Here is a 20593-nt window from a genome sequence, read left to right as displayed (position 1 = left end):
TGTGGCTTGTTTTTACTCTCTATGAAGGAAACAAGTGGCAAGATTTAAATAAGTATTTGTTGTGACAAAGCATTCAGAAGATGTCTGTTACGTGCAACTTTATGGTTAACTGTTAACTACTCAAGGTTTGTGCTGCATGTTTTTTTGTGGTATGTTTTAAGGATCTTCTCTGTGGAGGAAGAAGAATACTTTTAACCAGTACTCCTTGGCTTGGTTCTGCGTGTGTGTTTTGAATGTGGGGGAAAAAAATCAGAGCGCAGTAAAGTTACAAAATGAGAACTGTAATCTGAGAACAAATTAATTTAAAATCAGTCTGTAGTTGAAGTATTATAAATGAAATGCATATCTCGTGGAATAGTAACATAGAACAACCAACCAGAAGTGCTTATAAACTCAAGTTCTGTTTCCTTAATAAGTAATTTTCAGTAAAAGCATTCCCGGAGGACTGGGAAGAACTGTCTAGCCTTACACTGACTGTTGCAAATTCAAATTCAGGCAATGGTAATTGTAATTGAAAATAATATAATGGTTCTTTTCTGGCACAGATGAATTGAGCAGACGGTCTAAATATAGTCTCATTGGATGTGCTCTTAAGATACGTGACACTCAGATAATTGGCAAAAACTGAGCACTCGGACAGTGGCAGCAGAGGAAGGAATCTGAAGTTTCCCAACAGGGCTGAAGTGCTCTGTGTGGAGGAGCTCTCACTGAGTGCTGCCGAGTTCCTGTCTGCTGCCCAAATCAATTCAGGCTGTTTAACTTCTGTACCTTCCAGGAAGAATAGCACGTATTTAAATCACTCTAACTTCGTTTTGTTTCAGTTTTATTTTCCTAAGTTCCTTGTTTCTGTGAGAGGCACAGACATAACGTTCTGTCAGACATAATTCAGTGACCACATAAACACAGCTTGAGACTCGTACACAGAGAACATGATAAATGTTTGTCTTTTTTCTTTCAAATCCCAGTGTCCTTGCATTGCTGTTATATTAAGGACTTAAACCAAAAAGCAGTGAGCTGAAATAAGGCGTCACTGCAATGATCTGTGTGCTTTTGGAAGTGTTGTGGCTGCTGCATGGCTGTTGGCACACAGGAGGGTCGTGGTGCAGCCCCGCCATTGGAGGGGCCCTGAGTGGTCGTGTCAATGCCTCTACCCCTTCTAAAGCTGTGTAGGGACTCAATATATGTGCTCTAATATATGTGCTCCTTTTTTTTTGACAAAAATCTCATCTGGGATTGTTTCCTTTCCCTTCTGGTGTGATTCTTTTTTTACCTTTAAGGGAAACGGTGTTGGCCCTTTCCCACCCCCCGCTGCTGATGGAGAGTAAAGGGCACTTCAAGAGTCTAACTGTGGAATGGCTGAGAGCTAGAAACTGTGTGGTGTTCCTAAATAGCCTTTTTCTGAGGAATTGCCTCTTTAGTAAGGAAAAGTTAAAGTTCAAAGTCATGAATAAAAGTCATGTCAACTGTACTCAAGCATGGCAGCTTCTTGCCTCTCTTTCCTCAGACTCATCAGGCTTGCACCCTGATCTCATGTGCTTGTGGTATCAGGTTGTTTCCCAAGACCAGGTATTTTGTGACTGTTATCTCCTTAATGGTAACATGACTTCTAATTACTGTTGCTCCCCTTTCCTGTGCTCTTTAAATACGAAGTTTACGAATGGAAACCTTTTGATTTGTATCTTTGTAAGAGGGACTTTGGGCTGATCATCTTCTGGGTGGCTGTTCTGGTATGCTTATCAATCTTTGAATCACCAAAAAATGTGTGCCTTGAAAAATAGCTAGTGGGGGCAGTTCTCCATTTATAAGCCTTTATTCCTGAGCTGTGCTCAAGTCCCACTGCTGTCCACTTGGCGTTGGTGATAATTTCAGGTGATTTTCAAAGCAATTAATCAAATCTATTGCCTCAACAGCTGCCTCTGGCCCCGCGATTCTCACTGGGGTTGGTTTCTCCAGGGCTGTGCAGGTCAGTTGGGCCAGGGCAGAACCTCACGAGCGGAGGGCTCAGTGTTGCCCTGGCCGTACTCCTGGGCCGTGTGTGACACAGGGCAAAGCTGCACTGTCCATCTGTGGCTGCCATCACCAAATGGTGCTGGGACGTGTTGTAAACTTTCCACCTTGTGGAATAGTTCGAGCTGAAGCACACCTTTCTGGTTCCAAACCCTGTCTGAGCTCTTGCTTCCAGAAGAGGAATCCCGTCCCACACAGTGCTGGAACCTTTGTAGTTGATACCATATGAAAGATGTTTTAAAGCTGTAGTACGAAAGCACTACCAAAATAAAACTGAGCCTGGCTAGAAGCTGTAGTACTCCATTTTGCTGTTTGCCGCACCGTGTGCAGCAGCTGGGCGCTCCGTTTCTCTCCTCCGGAGCCGCACGAGGTGCCGGCAGGTCCCCTCAGCCCTCACACGGCTGCAGGGCAGCGCGGCGGTGGCCTCACACGTACGAGAAGGGGGACGCGGCGGCGCGGCAGTTACCAACGCCCGCACGCCGTCCCTCGCGTGAGGGGAACCGGAGCGGCCGCTGCTCCGCGCCTCCGCCTGCGGGCGCCGCGCCCCGGGCAGGGCGGCCCCGCGCACCTGCTGCCCGCCGGGAGCCGGCGCCCCTCAGCGCGGGGACTGCGCCCCGAGAGGAGCCGCGGCGACCGCCTCATCTCAGAGGGCCCCGGCAGCGGCCGAGAGGCGCGGCGCTCCAGCGCTGACAGCTCCGGGCCGGCTCGGCCGCCGCCGCCCCCCTTTATTGCGCGCGGCCCGTGTGCCGGCGGCCCGGCCGGGCCCCGCCTCGCCGCGCTCGCCAGGAGGGGCGGGGGCTGTGGAGCGACGGCGGCGAGCAGGCAGGCGCGGAGCTGCCCTTCCATAGGAGCCGCCATTAACGCTGGGACCCGCTGACAGGGTCTCGGCGGCGGCGGCCGGCGCGGGGAGCGGAGGCGGCCGGGGTGGGTCCCCGTTTGATGGATCCCCGGATCGCCTGGTTCCAGCCAGAGCAGCTCGGCCCCTCGAACCGCCTGTGGATGCAGATCTGGGAGACCACGCAGGGGGTCCGCAACCTCTACTTCCAGCAGCAGCAGCAGCAGGAGCAGCAGCAGCAGCAGAGCGCCCCCGCCGGGGCCGGCCCGGCCTCCCCGCCCGGCATGTACCGCGCCCCCCGCGCCGACCCCCAGCCCGACTTCCTGCCGCTCGAGAGCGCCAACAACCAGCACAACCGCGGCCACCGCCAGGCCTCGCCGCCCCCGGGGGCCGCCGCCTGGGCCCGGCCCGCGCGGGGGGTGCCGCCCGCCGCCGCCGCCGCCGCCGCCGCGGCCGCCAGCAACAAGAGGAAGCGCGACAACAAGGCCAGCACCTTCGGGCTCAACTACAGCCTCCTGCTGGGGCCCCCCGGGCAGGGCCGGGCCCCCGCCCTGGGCGACGGGCCGGCCGCCAGGGCCCAGGCCGGCCTGGCCGAGCCGCTCTACACCGGCACCCCCTGGAAGAAGAGGAACTACAGCCAGGGAGTCGTGGGGTGAGCGCCGGGCGGGCGGCGGGGAGCGGGGCCTGCAGCCGGCCCGGAGCCTCGGGGGGAGGAGGAGGAGGAGGCGGGGGGCGCCGGGCCGCGGCACCTGAGGCGGGCGGCGGGGCGCGGCCCAGGCCCGGGGGCGGTGCGGGGCGGCCGGGCAGGGCCGGGCCGGGCCGCGGTGGGGGGCAGCGCTCCGTGCCCCTGCGGGGACGAGGCCCGGGCCGCGCGGCAGGCCCGGAGGGGCGGCTCCGGTGCGGGTGCTGGAACTGGGGAGGAAGGAGGCGTTCGCTCGCGGCCGAAGCGGCGCGTTCGGCGAGTGCCCGGGAGGTGTCCGTGTGCATGCTAATGGAGCGGGCACGCCTAGGTGCGGGGCCGGGATCCTCTCGCGCGCTCGTCTCGCTGTCACTGCGTGTGCACGTGGTGGGTGCTACACACCGATCGCTCGTGGAGCGCTCGGGGATCTCCCGCCGCCGCCGCAGAGGTCTCGGTGTGGCCGTGCCCGCCCGCCCGCAGCCTCTGCGTTCCGTCTGCGTGGGTCCTCGGCTTCGCTTTTTGCCCGGCTGGCGGTGCAGCTCCCGCACGCTGCGGGGATGTGGCACGGAGCCGCCCGCAGGCGGGAGGGCAGCGGGCTGTGCCCTGAGCACGCCGTGCGGAACGGGCACAGCGGGAGCTGGGACCTAAAGATCTGCTGGCGATAAAAGAGAACGTTCGTGTGAAGCAGTGGTGGGGGCAGTGCGTTTTCCAGAGAGGTGACAGAAAAGGTACCTTCGTATGCTGGCACCCGTTCTCAGCAACAAACCTGTGTGTGTATAGAGCGTGATGGTTTTCGGTATGGGATTATTAATGGTTTTCATGGATCTCTGACTGTGGAGTGCAAGTGCTGATCTGAGGATTTTGTCCATATTGTTTTTTCTGTTAGCCAGGTCTCATCCCTTGGCGTTGTTGAGGCCGCAGAGATCGACAGCAGGCAAACACGGATCTTCTGTCCGAAAGCTGTCCAAAGCGCCTCCTCGCCCCTTTATTTAAACGTGTGGATGGCTTTTGGTACGGGTGAATCCCTGGTTAAAATCCACCGATAATTTCTGTGGCTTTATTTTTTATTTTCAAAGTTCACGCTCTCAGAATCCGTCCTTTGGCTGTGACCCATTTCTCCCTCCTCCCCAGCAGCAGCACACTGACATGTGTTTGTTAAGCGTGGATTTGCAGTGCAGCGTGTGCGGGTGTAGCGCCCTTTCCAATCCTTCTCGCTTAGAAAACGTCAGGCCTCGCCCCAGGGTTCAGCTGGCCGAGGTGTGTGGTGACAGGAGGGGTGGGAAGGACTCGCTTTAGAAATCAGTACTGATGTGAGTGGGTCGGTGTTGGTGTGCCCAGCTTGTGCCTAAGGGTCCTTCTGCTGCCTCCCACTGGGAAGTGCTGACCTCCTGCCTCCCAAAAACCGCCCTTCTGTAAGAAGCATCAGAACGAATATTCAAAATTGTTGGTTGCTTTGGAAAGCAAACTCTTACAGCCCCAGGCTCCCTGTTTTCTTGCCAGCCACTCTGTTACCTTTACTGCTGGAGTTATAATAATTCGTAAAGTGACGCTGCAGAATTGTGCTGTTCTGAGTTCAGTGGTCGCTCGCTGTGTTGGAGCCTCCACGCTGTCCTTCACAAGACTTACAAGCAGCACGTTCCAAGCATACTGAACCTAACTTTTATAAGTTAGTTTTTGGACTCTGTTTACCTTCCAGCTTGTCATTTATTTACTTGGTGGTTGAGGATCACTTTTAGAAGCTCTTCTTGTAAATCTATAAACGTTTTCTTCATGTTGAGGAGATGGACTGGAAAAAGGGGCTGAGCTTCATCAGGAGCCACAAGGTAATAACTGCACCCGAGCGTTCAAGGCAGTGACTGTCGCAGTAGGAGAATCTCAGTTGAATCACTTTCACGCTCAAAGTTGGATGCACACTGTAGACTTCTTTTTTTTCTCTTTTAGTATCAAGATGTACTGAGATATGTTGGTGTGCACTGGGCTGTTGGGTTTGTGGTGTGCATTTATGTGATGCTGAGGTCCTGTTTTAGCTATTTCCTTTGTTCAGAGCAGGGTAAGGTAGAAGTGTCTTTAAGATATATACCTACATTTTTTTTTTAATTTTAATTTTTTTTTTTAAATTTTTTTAATTTTTCCAAGACAGTGGAGCTGTACCCTGTTAGGAAAGCACAGACAGCCCTCGGGTGTTTGCAGGGTGCCTACGGCTGCCAGTGGGGCATGGTGGAGCTCTGCATTACTGCCCGGCTGCGCACTGAGCTGCTGTGTTGCTGCCGCGTGCCTTCCTTGCCAGCAGCTGCTGGTGGGCTTCTGTCCCATGTCCTAGGGCACCGTGTGGCACTGATGGACAGAGAGCTCTGACACCCAGAAAACAAGGCTGTTGCTAAAGTACATGTCTGAAATTACGTATTTCCAGTATGGGTTCCGGAACTGGTGTTGGTTAGTCCTACCAGTTACTGGGTAAAGGAAGATACTGTAGTTGTATTGCAAGCCCTACGCTGGTGTTAAAAGTATCCTTTATCCCCTCTGTACTTGTTTCAGTGCAAATGTTACAAATAATCAAGGCTTGCCACTTTTCCCTGAATACCTTCCCTTTTTTCGGTTGATCACTTTAAATTTTGAGTCTGTTGGATGCCCTCAGGTTATCGAGCAGTCCCATTTCCAAAAGGATTGGGCCCGACTTGCTCACATACACTGCTGGGAGCAGACGGTGGAGTTCCTACTTCCAGTGCAAGGATGTCACTTGTGTGTCCATTGGCTCTGAGCACACAGCTCTATTGATCAGCTGTCTGGAAAAACTGCCCGGTAGTTCTTAACTAGTTGGGCAGTTTATGTAAACATGTGACAGCATGTAACTGTCTCGCTACTGAGCTGCATAAAGCTTTAGGTAAATGTTGGAGGCATTTCTTTTCAGTTGTTTTTATTGAGAAACAGTATTTTCTCAGTTCACGCGGTCTGTGTGTGAGGTGGTAACTGAGTAACTCAGCAATAACCCACCACTGCATGGATTCGTATCAAGGCAGTTCTCTTACAGACTGTGCACAGTATTTGTGAGCATCCGTTGGTGCAGAAATACTGGCTGTGTTCAACAGGTGCCCGCTTTGTTTCCACTGAGTTAATGGTGCTGCTGTATGCATCTTATTCTGGTGTATCTTTAATGCTTTTCCTTACGAAAGCGTTCAGACCTGTAGTTCTGTTGATAATGTAGGTGTTCGTGTTACTCACACTCCTCTTTGCTTTGTGCTGGCACTCTCAGCTTTGTGACATGGGAAGCAGCACTGTAAGGCAGGTTTCCGCTGCTGTCCCAGTTGCTTTGCACTGTCACATTCGGGCACGTGTCTTGTGTCCTCTGCTGGCATTGTCAGCAGGCAGTGGTGCTCCAAAGAGCCAACAGCACAGAAAGTTGTGCAGGACCTGCATGATGTTGCTGTGGATGTAATATGTCTGTTTAAAACTGTGACTGAATTTACCTGGATGTGGTACTCCTAGCAGCAAAGCTCAAGGGTGTAGGTGGATACGTGGTTTGGGGCGTGGGGGGATTCCGTGTTGTTCCCTTCCCCCCCAAGGACAGCAGTAACCGCTGATAGCACTGTGCCATAGCTGTAAGGGCACAAAAAGCATCTGGGGTACTAAAATGGGTCCTACAGCTCTGTCTGAGCTTAGGCTGAGCCTGGCTAAAAGGAGAACTGCATAAACCAGAAGCTTTATATATTTTTATAACAAAACCCAAAAAAGAAGCAAACCAGAGAAAGCCACGCACCTCATTTTGGCCTGTCCACTCCTGTTTCTCTGGTGCTTGCACTGAAGGAAAGAGCTCATGAGCAGCTCCTGGCATGTGGGTTTGGGGGACTTTGGAGGGAACTGGATAACTTTTACCAGAACGTGCAGTAAATAGGAAGAACCTGATAATGTGTGAGCTTAGGAAGGAAAATGTTACATGTAGTAGTGAGGGAGAGGCTGGGTTAAGCTGAAGACTGAGTGTTTTGGAGTACTGAAAGCACACTGATAACAGTGACTTGCACATGAGAGAGAGAGAGAGAGAGAGAGGCTCCCAGGCCCAGTGGAGGTGCAGCAGGCTGGCACGGCGCGGGGCTTCCCTGCATGTCGGCCAGGAGGAGGGGATGCTGTGAAATAGAACCGTAACTACTTCAGGAGGAAGCAGCTTAAAGCTGTACGTGCTTACTGGAAAAGTTCTAATCTGCTATTTTCACATGGCGTTTGTCAGCTCTTTGGGCCTCTTGTTGTCTTTTATGGCAGAAGCTCAGCGTGCAGGTGTGAGCGCCGTGCTGAGCCTGAGCCAAGCAGTGCGTGTGTGGCTGCAGCAGGGCGGTGGGCAGCCTGAGCCAGCGAGCCCTGCGTCTCACAGCTCTCACCTGTGCGTGTGTGCTGTCAGCCACAGCAGCAGCATTGCCACGTGGGCTGTAGCGTGGGCAAAGCAGCTGGGTGTTGTGTGAGGGCAGCAAATTGGTGTACCTCTACTGCTGATCTGTGTGGCTAAGTTCCCAACCTGGGCAAATGTAACGACATCCTCATTTGCTGCGCTGGTTTTCGTGTACGCTTCAGTGTTTGAACTGAACGCATGGGCAATGCTTGGTTTGCTTGCACTAGCTTGGCACCTACAAGAGCTTCACATAAATAAACCAATGCTTGTTGTTCCGAAGTGCTGGTGAAACAGCAGTCAGGTGTGTGCGTGCCTCTTAATGTATCGTTGGAGCAGCTGCACGTGTTATGGACCTCATGAAGTAATGTGTGCCAAAACATGGGCTGCGCTTGAATTCACCATGTACCTCATGCACAGAAATTCTATCTGCTCCATGAAACAGCCTCTTAGAGCTGTGCTGTCTCGTCACTTTGTACCCACGTGTGTCAGCCTTAAGGTAGAGGTCCAGGGATGTGAGCTGAGCACGCGTCATTTTCCTGTGTCTGTCAGATGAGATTGCTGGTAGTGTCGGCGTTGTGCTGAGCCGTGGCCCAGCCGGGTGCTGGCAGTGCCCCCCTGACAGCTTGTGCAGTTCTGGAAGGTGGGCAGCTGGGCTGTGTGGGACTGGGGTGGGCTATTGCCCACAGCCTCAGGTAGTGACAGGTTCTTATTGTCCCAGAGGGAGAGCAGAACGGGCTTACTGGGAGGTGCCAGCGTTAGACTGAAGGCAGTTTGAGGAAACCTGTAGGAAACACACTGTAAATATTATATAACAGTATTGTTTAGCTTGCAGAATTTCGTGCTGCTGCCAAAATTTCAGCATGTCTTGTTTAAACAATTTAAGGAGAACTTTGGAGGCCTGCTGGTTTCTACACATGCAGGGAAAGAGCATTTGAATGTAGTTTTGTGAGCCGTTTTGTTTGCTCAGGTCCTTACGTTCTGTTTGTGACTTGGGCACCTACTTACCTTGGAGAGGCTATATAAGGAACAGAAGTTTGGTGGACTTCTTTGGTGGACGGGGATGTCTATATTAAGTAATAGGAAGAGAGTGTCATTCCCCCTTGGGTGTTTGCTGCTTCCCAAGAGCTGCTACGTGCTCTCCCCAGCAGTGTGCAGTTGAGAAAGGAGTATCTGCTCTCCCTGGATCTTTATTGGAGTCGCATTAAACTGTGTTAGAGTTCTAGCTCTTATTTTTTTAATTGGCAAACTGTTAGCATGAGGTCTGTTTTAGGAAGCGTGAGAGTGTTTTGTTGGTCCCAGACCCATGTCATCAAAGCATATTATTGCATTTTTCTCTGCTTTGTTGTTTTCTAACCATCTTAGTGTTATACTTTGTTCCAGGGTGTTCACTTCTGTAAAGCTGGAGAATGAGATCTGGTTTTCACTTTGGAAATTCTTAATGCTTTGAAATGCCATTTAGAGTAGCTGTATATATAACACCACCATCAAAACAGTACTGCAAAACTTTGTACTACTTCTTATCGACTTCATAATTTGATGATCCAGAATACATTTCTCAATACAGAGTATGTACTCCAAAATAACAAATACACCAAAGTTGCAGAGGTGGCTTTTGCTCCCAAGTCTTTTGTTTATATTGCATGTGATGCATAACAGTGTTCCACTCTCTCTGCTGGATGCTGGCAGTGGCAGCAGTAGCAGTTACACGTTGTGCGGAGATCCCTGCGTGCACATGGCCTGAGAACCTCCCTCAGAGAGAAGGCTGTCTGAAGCAGACGAAGTAGAAATCTTGCATAGTGCATATTATAAGCAAACGAATGCTACTGCTGTTCTTAGTGAGCTGTTTGCATTCTACTTCAGTATTTGAACATGCTGTGATTTCTGAAATTATGAGAGTTCATTCCTTTGAATTATCCATGCAGATGAACTGCCAAGGAGTAATACTGGTTGCATTTGAATATTGCTTTCTGTCCCGAGTCTAGAAATGGGGGTAAAGAAAATATTTCTATCAGAAGAAAAAGAGTGTGAACCAGAAAGCTGGATGTTGGCTTCAGATATTCTTCCTAAGCTGCAGGTAGCATTACAGAAGAAGTGATTTGAACTTTAATCATTTTGAAACTTTAACCTAGAACAGATAACGCAGCAGGATTTTTTTTCCAGGAATACTATGGACTTCTGATGTCAAAGCAAGATAGGTTGGATCTAGGTGACAGAGTCCTTATTTGTAAGCTTGCCCAAAAACCTCTCTTATGGAGTCTTTGGAGCCCGTCTACCTTTTGAGTAACTGTGTCTTTGCACGGGTGGTAAGTGTTGTACCATAACCATGCAATTAATGTATTAGTATTGCTGCATTCAGTCCAGGTCTTTTGCAGTTAGCTGTCCCTGACAGTTACTGTTCTGAGCCTCAAAGCAGTGTCACAAAACCTACGTGGTACTGTGTGCTTGCTGTGTGCCTTAGGGCTGGTGGTGGGTGGGAGGCAGCAGCAGGTGAGAGTGAGGGCGAGCCGCCCCATGGCAGCACCTGAGGATGTCTTGTGCTGGTACATCGGCAACGTCTGTTAATTTCCTTCCTCCCATGGTGACAATTAAGATTATTTGTCAGACCTCGTTCCAGATCAGCCTCTCTGACAGTCTCGTAATGTCCTCCTTGGCGTGGGAACTGCATCTGAATTATTCAGAAGCGCTGTGCAGCTAAAGAGGCACAGTCTTGCTACAATTGCTTGGAGAAGGCTTTACGGTATGGCATGCTCCATCACCACACTGCTCTGTCTAATCTTGCATTTTATTTCTTCTGCTTGGGTTTGTAGAGGATTTTTACTGAAAAATGGTGCTAGCAGGGGGCTTGGGAACAAAGTGTGCCTATGCACACCCACTCTTCCATTCTATTGGCGTGATTTGAGGTCAGGGTTGAAGGGAGGAGTGAGGCAGCCAGCACTGCTTTGTAGGTGTTGTTGAGCAGCACGGAGGAAATGGTGCTGTGATGCTGCAAGTAGTGGGATGTAATAATGGGCGGATGCAAATGTTGAAGTCCTTCACAAACTTCCATAGTGGGGAAATGAGGGTACTGGAGAAAGGGTTGCTTTTCCAGGTCAGCAGGAACTTGGCTTGCTGCCTTTGCTCAGTGTAGGTTTTCTGCTGATTTGATTTGAGTGCACGTGTGTAAAATGTTGCTTATTTCCTTACAGTTTGTTTACAGGCTCAATAAATGCTGAGATCACTGTACTTGTGACAGTGCAAGTTTAGAGATAAGCCTTCATAAAGTGTTGCAGTGATGAGAGTGGGAGTATTGCTCCAGTATTGCAATCTAAGGAGCGGCGTGCAGTCCAAGTGGGCCTGGCCCAGCCTTTTGGTCTGCTAGTGGCCCTAGGCTGAAGACGTGGTAATGCAGCCAGCCCCTTTCCTTGGGTTTTTCACTCACTGTGTTAATTTTGAAGCTGTTCAATTCCACTGTTACTTTAGAAACAGCTGGTATTTTCCTATGTAGTTCAAAAAGCCTGTGCCGGGGGCTCTGCCAGCTCTGTGTCAGGGACTCCCGGCCTGCAGGCGCCCAGTGGCTGTCAGTACAGGAGCTGGGCTGGACAGCACAGTGTAGGAGCTGTCTGGGCCTGAATAGTGGCTGTGGCTGCAGGTCATGCAGGCTTGGGTTAGGACTGAGCTGTGCTGAGAGAATGAGATCCTGATGGGTTTTGTTATTATTTGCTTGGTTATGTCACACTGTAGCTGGGTGATTCAACGAGCGTTTGAGGATCTTCTGTTTACTTGCCCTTCTGCTTGTGTTTTGGTCTCACTGTCTCATTCCCATTCATCCATGAGGATTCCTCCTTGCTGGAGTCATACTTGGCTGGTACTCATAGGAGAACATCGTCATGTTGGTTTTTGCCTTGAAGAGCCAGTTGTTTGAGGTTAGCAGCTTTATAACTACTTCTGCTTCCAACATTATATAGAAGAGAGGTTTGTCTCACTGAGCTGTTGGGTTTACCTCTTACTAGATACTTTTTGAGATCAGATAAAGAACACTGTCTTGCTTTTGTTTCTGTCTTGTAATTGCATTATACATCAGCTGTAAACATTTTCTTAGCTAAAACCTATATAGATTTGAATTTCCTACTGACCTTCTGAAGCAGCTCTTGTTACAATTTGGCCAAATGCCACAGTGCACCTACAGGTAGTAAAAGATACTCTTTCAGTGACAATAAGTAGCAGTGTCAGTTCCTGGGATAACAGTACCTTGAAACAAATGAAGAGTGTAACGGTATAATAATAAACTTCATCTCCCATTTCTTGTGTAATACAGTATGTGCCTGTAGGTACTAAGTCATTGAATGCTGGAATAGTTCACTCCAGCATCTGCTCCTTTGGAGTGTACCAGCTGCAGGGGCACAGGAACACATCATCCACAGCCTCAATTGACTGGGCAGCGTGTGGAGAGCTCAGCGATCTGCTGAGAGCCGGCCAGCTGGGCTTCTCTGCTGCATCCTGTGCTCACTTCTTGGTGTGCTGGACAAATTCACTTAATGTTCGATTTATTAACGGAATTATTTTGAGATGGTGGTTTCAGTAAATTAGTTGGATGAATCTTGAGTGCATGTTGTGAGAGCTCTGAACAGCCTCATGTCCATTTTCTGCTTCTGTCAGAGCCTGCGCACAAATTAATGCTGTGCTGGGGATGTCCCATCCTACAGAGGGGCCCAGAGTTCAGCTTCCCGCTGTTACGTCTGGGCCCCTTGGGAGGGTTTGACTCTCCAGCCACTAAGAGCCTTGTTTTATCACCATGTACAGATCCTCTTGTCCTTGTCCAAGCAGAATTCAGCAGTTGTTGCAGCCACATTACGTCCTTAACAAGTCATCCTTCAGCATATAATGGTCTATATAAATTCTAAGATTTCATGCTTTTGGAAAGTATCTTCTGTGAAGGGTGTTTTCCAGGCTCATACTGGCAGCTTTCTGACAGATGTACTACCTCAGTCTTGGGGAAAGAAGGGAAAAACCATGATTTGATCTTCAGCTTTAGTCAGAGATTTACTCTTCTGGGTGCTGTGAGGAACGTGTCTGGTAGCCTTCTTGGGACAAGGAAGTGTTTCTTCCAGTTCTCACATGGAAGCTCCCGAGTGTGCATCTCTATCATTGAGTACGGACCTCAGGAAACACTTTTCTGTGAGCTGCTGAAGTATTGTTCTTTTCTGGCTGTTACTGTTTGAAGCTGTGTAGCCCAGAGCGATCGAGCGGAGCAGAAGAAGGCTGGTGACTCCCCGAAATGTTGCAGGTTGTGTGCAGGTGTGGCACACTGCTTTGCACAGCACGTGTTCTTCTGGTGCCTGTGCAACTGTCTTGTAAGCAAAAGCATCAGAATGCCAGAGAGCAAACCAGAATGTGAACAAGTAGCTCATGATACGTACATGTAAGTGAGTATATCATTGCTTAAATGGGCCCCCAAATGAATACTGAGTTGTTAATCTGAACTTAGTTCACTTTGTACAGCCTTACTGTAAAGATAACAAACGATCAAAGTAAAAAAGCTACCTGAAACACTCCTTGTACCTTGCCACAGCATGTGTGGTCCTTCCACCTCCTCCTCCCTCAAGATGTCCCCCCTGCACAGACATCTGAGCACTGTCGCATCTGAATTTGTGTTGCTGTTGTATCACAGAGCCACTGAAATGCAGTAACAAGTCCTAGATGGGATGGTCTGGTTCTGAGCACGTGCTAGGCAGGTGAGTTGTGATCACTGTCCATTTCATGTGAAGAATATACATTTAACATACAAACCTAAAACCTTGTGCAAAATAGTAAGTGCTAACTCCAGATCTTTATATTGAAAATATATGTACGTATACTTCTAACGAGAAGATCCAACCGAGCTGACTTGTGGCTCTTTTCTGTGTTCTTTGAATGTTTTGTAATGCAGTCCCCACAGCCCTCCCCGATCCCCCAGGTAGCCACCCAGGACTGAGTCAGACAGCTGCAGGGTTCTGCACTGACTTCCTAGGTGGTACGCTCAGATTTCAGATTTTATTTGCAAATGTTCTTGTGCTGGACCTGAAAAGTCCTGTACTGCAGATGTGAATTGTTATTGGATGCAATATTCTCACATTAAATTATTTGCAAGTTTGATCAAATGCTGTGTTACTGAAATGGAGCTGTTGAGAGCTGAGCTGTGTTCTGGGTGGTTCTTGCTGAGCAGCAGAGCAGTGTGCCTGTTGTGCAAGCGGCCGTGAGGGAGCTGTGCTGTGCGCTGTGCGCTTATCGCAGCGGCTGCTCCGCAGCCAGGTGTGTCAGCGGCTGCTGCTGTGGGGGAGTTCGGACTTGGCCCGGCTGTCTGACTGACTTGCTGTGGGGGGGGGATGCGGATTGCCTCTGCTCGTCCTAAGGCTGCTGTGGGTGTAGTTGGGCTGGAGCTCTGGCAGTTTAAATCAACTCTGATGGAAGGAGGCTGGAGTGAATAATTGTGTTACTCTCCTTTTGGTTTAACCGGCCTTCCCAGTGAAATCTGCTACAGAGTGATAAGTGTGTGGGAGAGCAGACGGTTCTCCTCAGCTTTCTTCTGTTCCAAAGCTCTGTTCTGGGTCTGTGTCAGCTTTCTCGGCCTGACAACGGACTTGGCTCTCAGCTCAGAGGCAGCCTGGCATGTGCACAGCCACGTATGTGCTGAGGAGGGCCTGTGGGATGAGTTGTAGCTTGGATCCCAGTCTCCATGTGGAGAGCTGTTACCCATCGGAAGTACGGAAGCCTTCAGGGAGTACAGTGATCCCACCTATGCCCTGGCAGCATGTGGTGTCACTTACTGGCACACCTCACATTGAATGCTTACACGGTAATATTTCCTGCGCTAACAAAATAGTAGCAGTGTGTTAGTGATGTGTAAAGGACCTGGTATAGTGTATGTTTCTGGATCTAGAAAAGAAATTAAAAAAAACCACTGAAATGATGGTGGTAATTTAAATTCAGTAATAGAAAAAGCTGCCTACATTGCTTTTCCCTCCTGTGTTTTAGTATGTCTTGGCCATGGCCAATGTGCAGTGTTGTTTTAATGCTTTTTATGATGCTGTTAAACCATTAAGTTAACGTTAAATTCAGGATATCGCTAAAAAGCTGCATTTTTTTTGGAAGGACCTGGGGGAGTGGTGTTTATTGGGAGGAAGGAGGAGGGGCTTCATGGCATGATTTCAAATACTCGCACAGGACAGACACTACAGGCCTTGTAATGTAAGTTTTTGCGGCATCTCTCTTTGTTCCACTGCATTTGTAGAAATATCATAATTAGTCAACCACTAATCTTTAAAGCGAACAAATTCCATTCAGGGAAATGTTTTCCAATTTAACATCAGAGTATTTAGATGAATCTTGAAACACATCGATCCTGAAAGCGGGGTCTGGGCTCCTGCCTCGCTTACTTATTTGGGAAAACACTGCCCGCCCTCAGTGAGCAAAGGCAGCTCTGTGACTCACTGGGTGAGCTGCGGGTGCTGCTCAGAGGCGTCCGGCTGTTGGTGGATGAATGCCGAGCGCTGCCCTTCCCAGCAATGCAGCTCTCAGCAGCCCAGTTGTACCTCCTTATGCTTTCCTATCTGTTACCTTACTAACAGGGAAATCTTTGGGGATTTTTCATTTTGAAGTTCCCACAGGGCATGCGTGGCCACAAAATCCAGTTACTGTGTGACCTGTAGTACATTGATGTGGTTCAGTGATTAAGGGTAGAAAGCGATGGCCAAAGTCTCTGTGGCTTTTGGAAGTTGTTTGCTTTGTTCAGTGCAATTTTAGTTTCTTATGAGGACCGATCGTATCCGTTGTCAGGAAGCTTAATTGCCTGTTAAATCACCTGCAGATGCACTTAGTTGTTATTTCAGTAGCTTAGAACCTAGCACACACTCAAAGAATTAGTCTGCTGCAGAGATGCAGGTGGTAGGGGCAGGAGCTCAGCAGATGCTGTGTATTTACTGCTCCCTTTGCTGCTGTAATGCTTGGTTTTGCTTAAGATTGAAGGTAGGCAAAATGATTTGTGGTCTTTATGTTGTCTGCTCTGTCCTGGTTCATTACTGAACGCATGAAGATGGTGATAATGATCTAGAAATAATTTTTTTTTAATTATGAGCATTAAAACTGAAAAGTGGATTTGGGATGCTGCTGGAGAGTGCAGTGTTACTTCTGTATTTAAAAATACTGGAGGAGGGAGGGTTTGGGGCTCTCAGTGCTTCCCTTTTGCCTCAGTTTTGTTCAGAGTCCTTTCAGGACCAAACGGCTCACAAATGGGAGATGGACAAACTTTGTTTGCTTCCAGAAACTTCTAAAGGATCAGGAAGTTCTGCCATAATTCCGTTCGTTTGTGTTATAGTTGCAGAAACAGTACTGTCTTTTTCATAGTAAAGTATCCTGGGAAGCTTCAAACCAAAGTTGTTCTCTCTCCTCATGTGCAATCCTGGCTTTCCTAACTGGAGTGGAGGTGGAGGGATGGATACAGCTGAGTTGGTTTTTTTTCCCTCCAGAGTAGATCTAAAATGGTGAGGGCATCTAAACACTGTTGTACAGGAATGATTCAGCCAAAGAAAATTCAGGTATAAAGACTTGTTCAGCGATACAGAAGTACATTGTAAATATCCCGTCCAGGTGTGGATATAAAATCAATAAGCTCTGAAATCAGAAGTGATTCATCTTAAAGCATAGAGTTTGGGGAGACCGAAGTTGTCTGTGTGTTCATTGCTTGCTTCTGCCCACAGTCCACAAAGGTTCTTAATAATTGAAATTTTCACCACTTTGAAAATGGAGCTTCCTTCAGAACATCCTGTAAAATAAATGGTAGTACACGAGCACTATGAAATTCCGGATCAGAAGCTGTGGGTAACCCCCTTACCAGGGAAATTAAAACGTGTGTAATTTCTGTTGTGAAGGGAATGGTGAAGAAGAGCCAGAGCAAGTGCATTTGTAGCACAATTCTCAAATGACAGAAGCAGGACATTTTCAATTACAACTGACTTCTCTGGTTAGCATAGAACTTTACTTTAGCACACGATGACAACACTGCTGCTATTCTGTTGCTATTATCTTTGTCTCACTGCTCTGCTTAGCAATATGGCAGCTTGCTTCTCAGCATTTGGTCTGCACCAGCATGTCTCCGGTTCCATGGAGCAGCATGGCTAAAGGTAGCTCTACTGCGCCCAGCTCTGAACTTGTCGGAATGCGTTGTGCTGCTTCATATGCCAGGCAGCTGAGTCTGTGTCTGTGTGCAGGGCATTTCAAGCAGAAATCACATTTTGTTTGTCCATGACTGCTTTTAATTGACTGACAAAGGTTTGGTAAGGTTCATCCTCCAGAGTAGCATCTTAGCCATGTAGTTGGAGAACCTTGAGTAGTGCTTGTAGAGCCCACAAGTTGTCCTGCAGAAGAAACTAAGGTGTGATCAAATGAAGGTCCTGCATTCCCTATTACTCACAGCTTTCTGCCTTGTTGGTGCGAGTCTAACAGGCTTTGTGCTCCTCACAGTGCTGTTCAGGGCTGTTGCAGTGTGATGTCCTTCTTGTCATTGCAACTTTTGTGACCATCATTTACTTTTTTAATGATGCATCATTATCACTGTCAGGTAAACATAACAAGCACTCCAGTCCATTCAGAGGCATCTGTTTTCTGTAACTTCAGTTCTGTTTGGTCTGTAAAATTGCAGTGAACTCAGCAGGGTTTGAAAGCAGGACACGATACAGCTGGTGCTTGGTTTTAAGGCAAACTCAGAGCAACTGTTAGGTATTTTTTCTCCTCACATGTTAAGACTTCCTTGAATACAGGACAAAGACACACTTATTTACTACTATTTACTGTAATAAATAAATGAACGCTCTTATGCATTGCAGAGTACTCTCTTCGTGCATCCTAAGCAGCTGTAGGGTGTCGGTAGCTTCAGTGTGGCTCTAAAGCCAAGTGAAATAGCCCTGTCTGCCGTCATCAGGTTTATTATGGCGTATTTTCCTTTTAAAAACAAGCATCCTTTTAAGGACTTTAATCTTAAATAACTAATGAATGTAGTGGCATTCAATAACAAAATACTGTTATGATGCCAAAAATAACTTCTTGGTCTCTTTGATCTTCATTTCAGCTGAAGATATAAAATTCCACTCGAGACTTCAGACAACAGGCTCCATTAATCTCAACAAATTGTTTTGAAAAACTGCTGCTATAGATGTTGATTAAGACAGTGAATAACCTTGGGTTTTAATTTTCAATACAACTCGAATTAACTCTGCATTAATTGGAGTCACGCTACCAAGTCGTGTTGTTTTGCTCTGAAATCTGTGTGTTGCTGCTTCTGTTTATCTTGTCTTTGATTAATCATTCTCTCACTTGTTGGCAGCAGTTGCAGTGGGCAGGGAAGTGCAGTTCCAGGTGGGGCTGAGGGCTGCACTCTGCAGCACAGTGCTCCTGAGGCTCAGTGGGTTTCCCCCTGGGGCACACCGAGGGCTGCCTCTAATACTTTCAAAGCCAGTCTTCTGTCACTGAGAAAGTTCCCATTTCACTCTTGCTGCATCTACATTATGTAGCAATGTTCAGTGCAGGCATGATGTGTCTGTGTTTGTGTCCTGCTTAATTCCTTCTCTTCACCATAAAAACTTGCACAGCTACCTAAGGATAAGAGCAATCCAGATGTAGGCTTGTATGATACTTATGTGTAGCACCTCAGTAGTTACATGCTTCCAAGGGTGCACCAACTGATGTATTTATCTCGATAGGAGCATCGTGTGGCTGCGTTAATGGAGAAGGCACTGAGACCTGCAGTATCTCCTTGGCACAGACCTCTTTTGGCTTCAGGGACTTAAACTCCTGGGGGCAGTGTTTCCTGAAGTTGGGCTGAGGAAGCGGCTCGGCCCTGTAAGCCTGGGAGCAGCTGGGGCCACCAGCAGCTGGCAGAAGGGTTGTGCTGTGCCACACCTTCACATCTCCCCAGGTCCCTTGGTTTTATCTCCTCCTGGGCCTGTGCTGTCATGCACCCTCTGACAGCAGTGCACACTCAGTTCTGCCTTGTTAAAAACATCGCTGTGGGCCAAATGGCGCTGTGGGTGTAGCCAGGCTACCCCAAGTCTGGGCTTGAGGCCTTGGCGAGGTTCCCTCTGAGGGTGTCCTGGCGGATTCCCCGTGAGGAGCCTTTTCAGAGGCGTTCTTCTCTTTGCATTAGCCGTAGAGAGCCTGTGCTGGTTGCCATCCCAGGCTAATAGGCTGTTAGCGCAGTTGTCTTGCAGATGTTGGATGTAGTTCCAATAAGTGCTGAGTAAAAAGTAACGTAGATATTTCACCTTGGTCCCTTACAGAAAGAAGCTTATGTTTGTAACATGCAGTGCTGAAGAATGCTGAGTACTGTCCATACTCTGACTCTGTTAAATACACCTTTCAGATGTTTCAGTCTGTTGTTTTTTTTTTTTTTTGACACCTTTGTACAACTTTCAGTTATCACCATGTGGTTAATTTAAACGTGTGTGCAGTGGGGAAGTGTTGGATTCTGCCTGATCTGAGGACCTGCTTTTGTGAATTGCTCCTTTTTGGTGGTCCCTTGGAGCTTAAAGGAGGGATACGTGTGTGCTTGGAAACTAGAAACAATACAATGAAATAAAAGAACTGTTACTGTAATGACCATTACAGGGAGCAAACGAAATTAATTTCGCTATTGTGTGCCAGAGCTCCTCTGTATTTTGCTGGAGTTAAGGGTTTTTTGTGTCTGCTTTTTTGAATACAGTGTTAGTCAAGCTGATGATGACACTACAGAAGTCTCCACATTGGTGGCACTGTGTGAAGACTTTGCTATTGCAGCTGTAGTGAAGGCAATGTAAATGTAGGTTGCTGACTGTGAGCAGCACATGTAACAGGGTAACTCGCATCTGCCAAGTTGGTTGTCTGCTTGTCAGGCAGTTTCTGAGCCACAGCTGCTGTGTGTGTACTACTTGCTTGCTTGTTACGGGGAGAGAATGAGTATTCAGTTTGTGTCTTGTCTAAACAGTAAAAGAAGCAGTTTTTCTAGCTCTAGTACTGGCACAATTACTATAAACTTTTTTGAAAGCTTGGGGCTGGATATATACTGATGCCTGGAACTCCCTTGCTGGTGCCAGGGGCAGGCTGGGAAGTGCTGGCTGAAAACCTCTTCTTGGAGCTTTTGGGCTGGGTGTGCTTTGAGCTTACAGCTGCATTCTTAGTTGAAGACTGAAATGTTCTGTATAATGTTGACTTTACACAGTGCAACTTCTAACGTGAAGGTACTTTGGCACAGATTTGCTTCCATACCTATGATGCAAGTTAGTGTAGGGAAACTAATGGGAAACTAAATCTTACTAAGTGTTTCAAATCTAGATTTAAAAAATATATATTTTTTTATTGCACAATGCTCATAGACTGATCCTTAACTAGGTGTTGGTTTTTTTTTTCTTTTCTTTTCTTCCAGTCTTCATGAAGAAATAATTGACTTCTATAAGTATATGTCTCCCAGACATGAAGAAGAGAGAATGCGAATGGAAGTGGTGAACAGGATAGAAAACGTTATAAAGGAACTCTGGCCTAACGCAGATGTGAGTAGGACACTGTTCTGTTTGTTAAAATATAAAAGACAACATTTTGTGCCTCTTTAGTCTTTGAAGTACTGAATAGTGAAAACACTGTTTATTCTCCCGTTTTCAAAAAAAAAAAAAAAAAGGCTTTCTAGTCAAATAAGAGAGGTGATGTTTATTTCTATGGT

The 20593-nt window shown here is 48.0% G+C and overlaps 1 protein-coding gene across 1 annotated transcript in view; it reads left to right on the top strand.

Annotated features, from left to right (window-relative positions):
• Window positions 1-2827: 2827 nt before the first annotated feature.
• PAPD5 (poly(A) RNA polymerase D5, non-canonical) overlaps window positions 2828-20593 on the top strand; it is a 37549-nt gene continuing 19783 nt past the window's right edge. The window contains exons 1-2 of the mRNA XM_015292408.4: window positions 2828-3494; window positions 20303-20426. Coding sequence (XP_015147894.1) covers window positions 2947-3494; window positions 20303-20426 — 672 coding nt within the window. The 5' untranslated portion in view covers window positions 2828-2946. The remainder of the gene's footprint in view (window positions 3495-20302; window positions 20427-20593) is intronic.

The sequence above is a fragment of the Gallus gallus genome, chromosome 11 (assembly GCF_016699485.2).
Source record: "Gallus gallus isolate bGalGal1 chromosome 11, bGalGal1.mat.broiler.GRCg7b, whole genome shotgun sequence".
NCBI classification, from domain to species: Eukaryota; Metazoa; Chordata; class Aves; order Galliformes; family Phasianidae; genus Gallus; species Gallus gallus.
The sequence above is the reverse complement of the archived record's forward strand: the minus strand, read 5'-3'. Positions and strand labels throughout refer to the sequence as shown.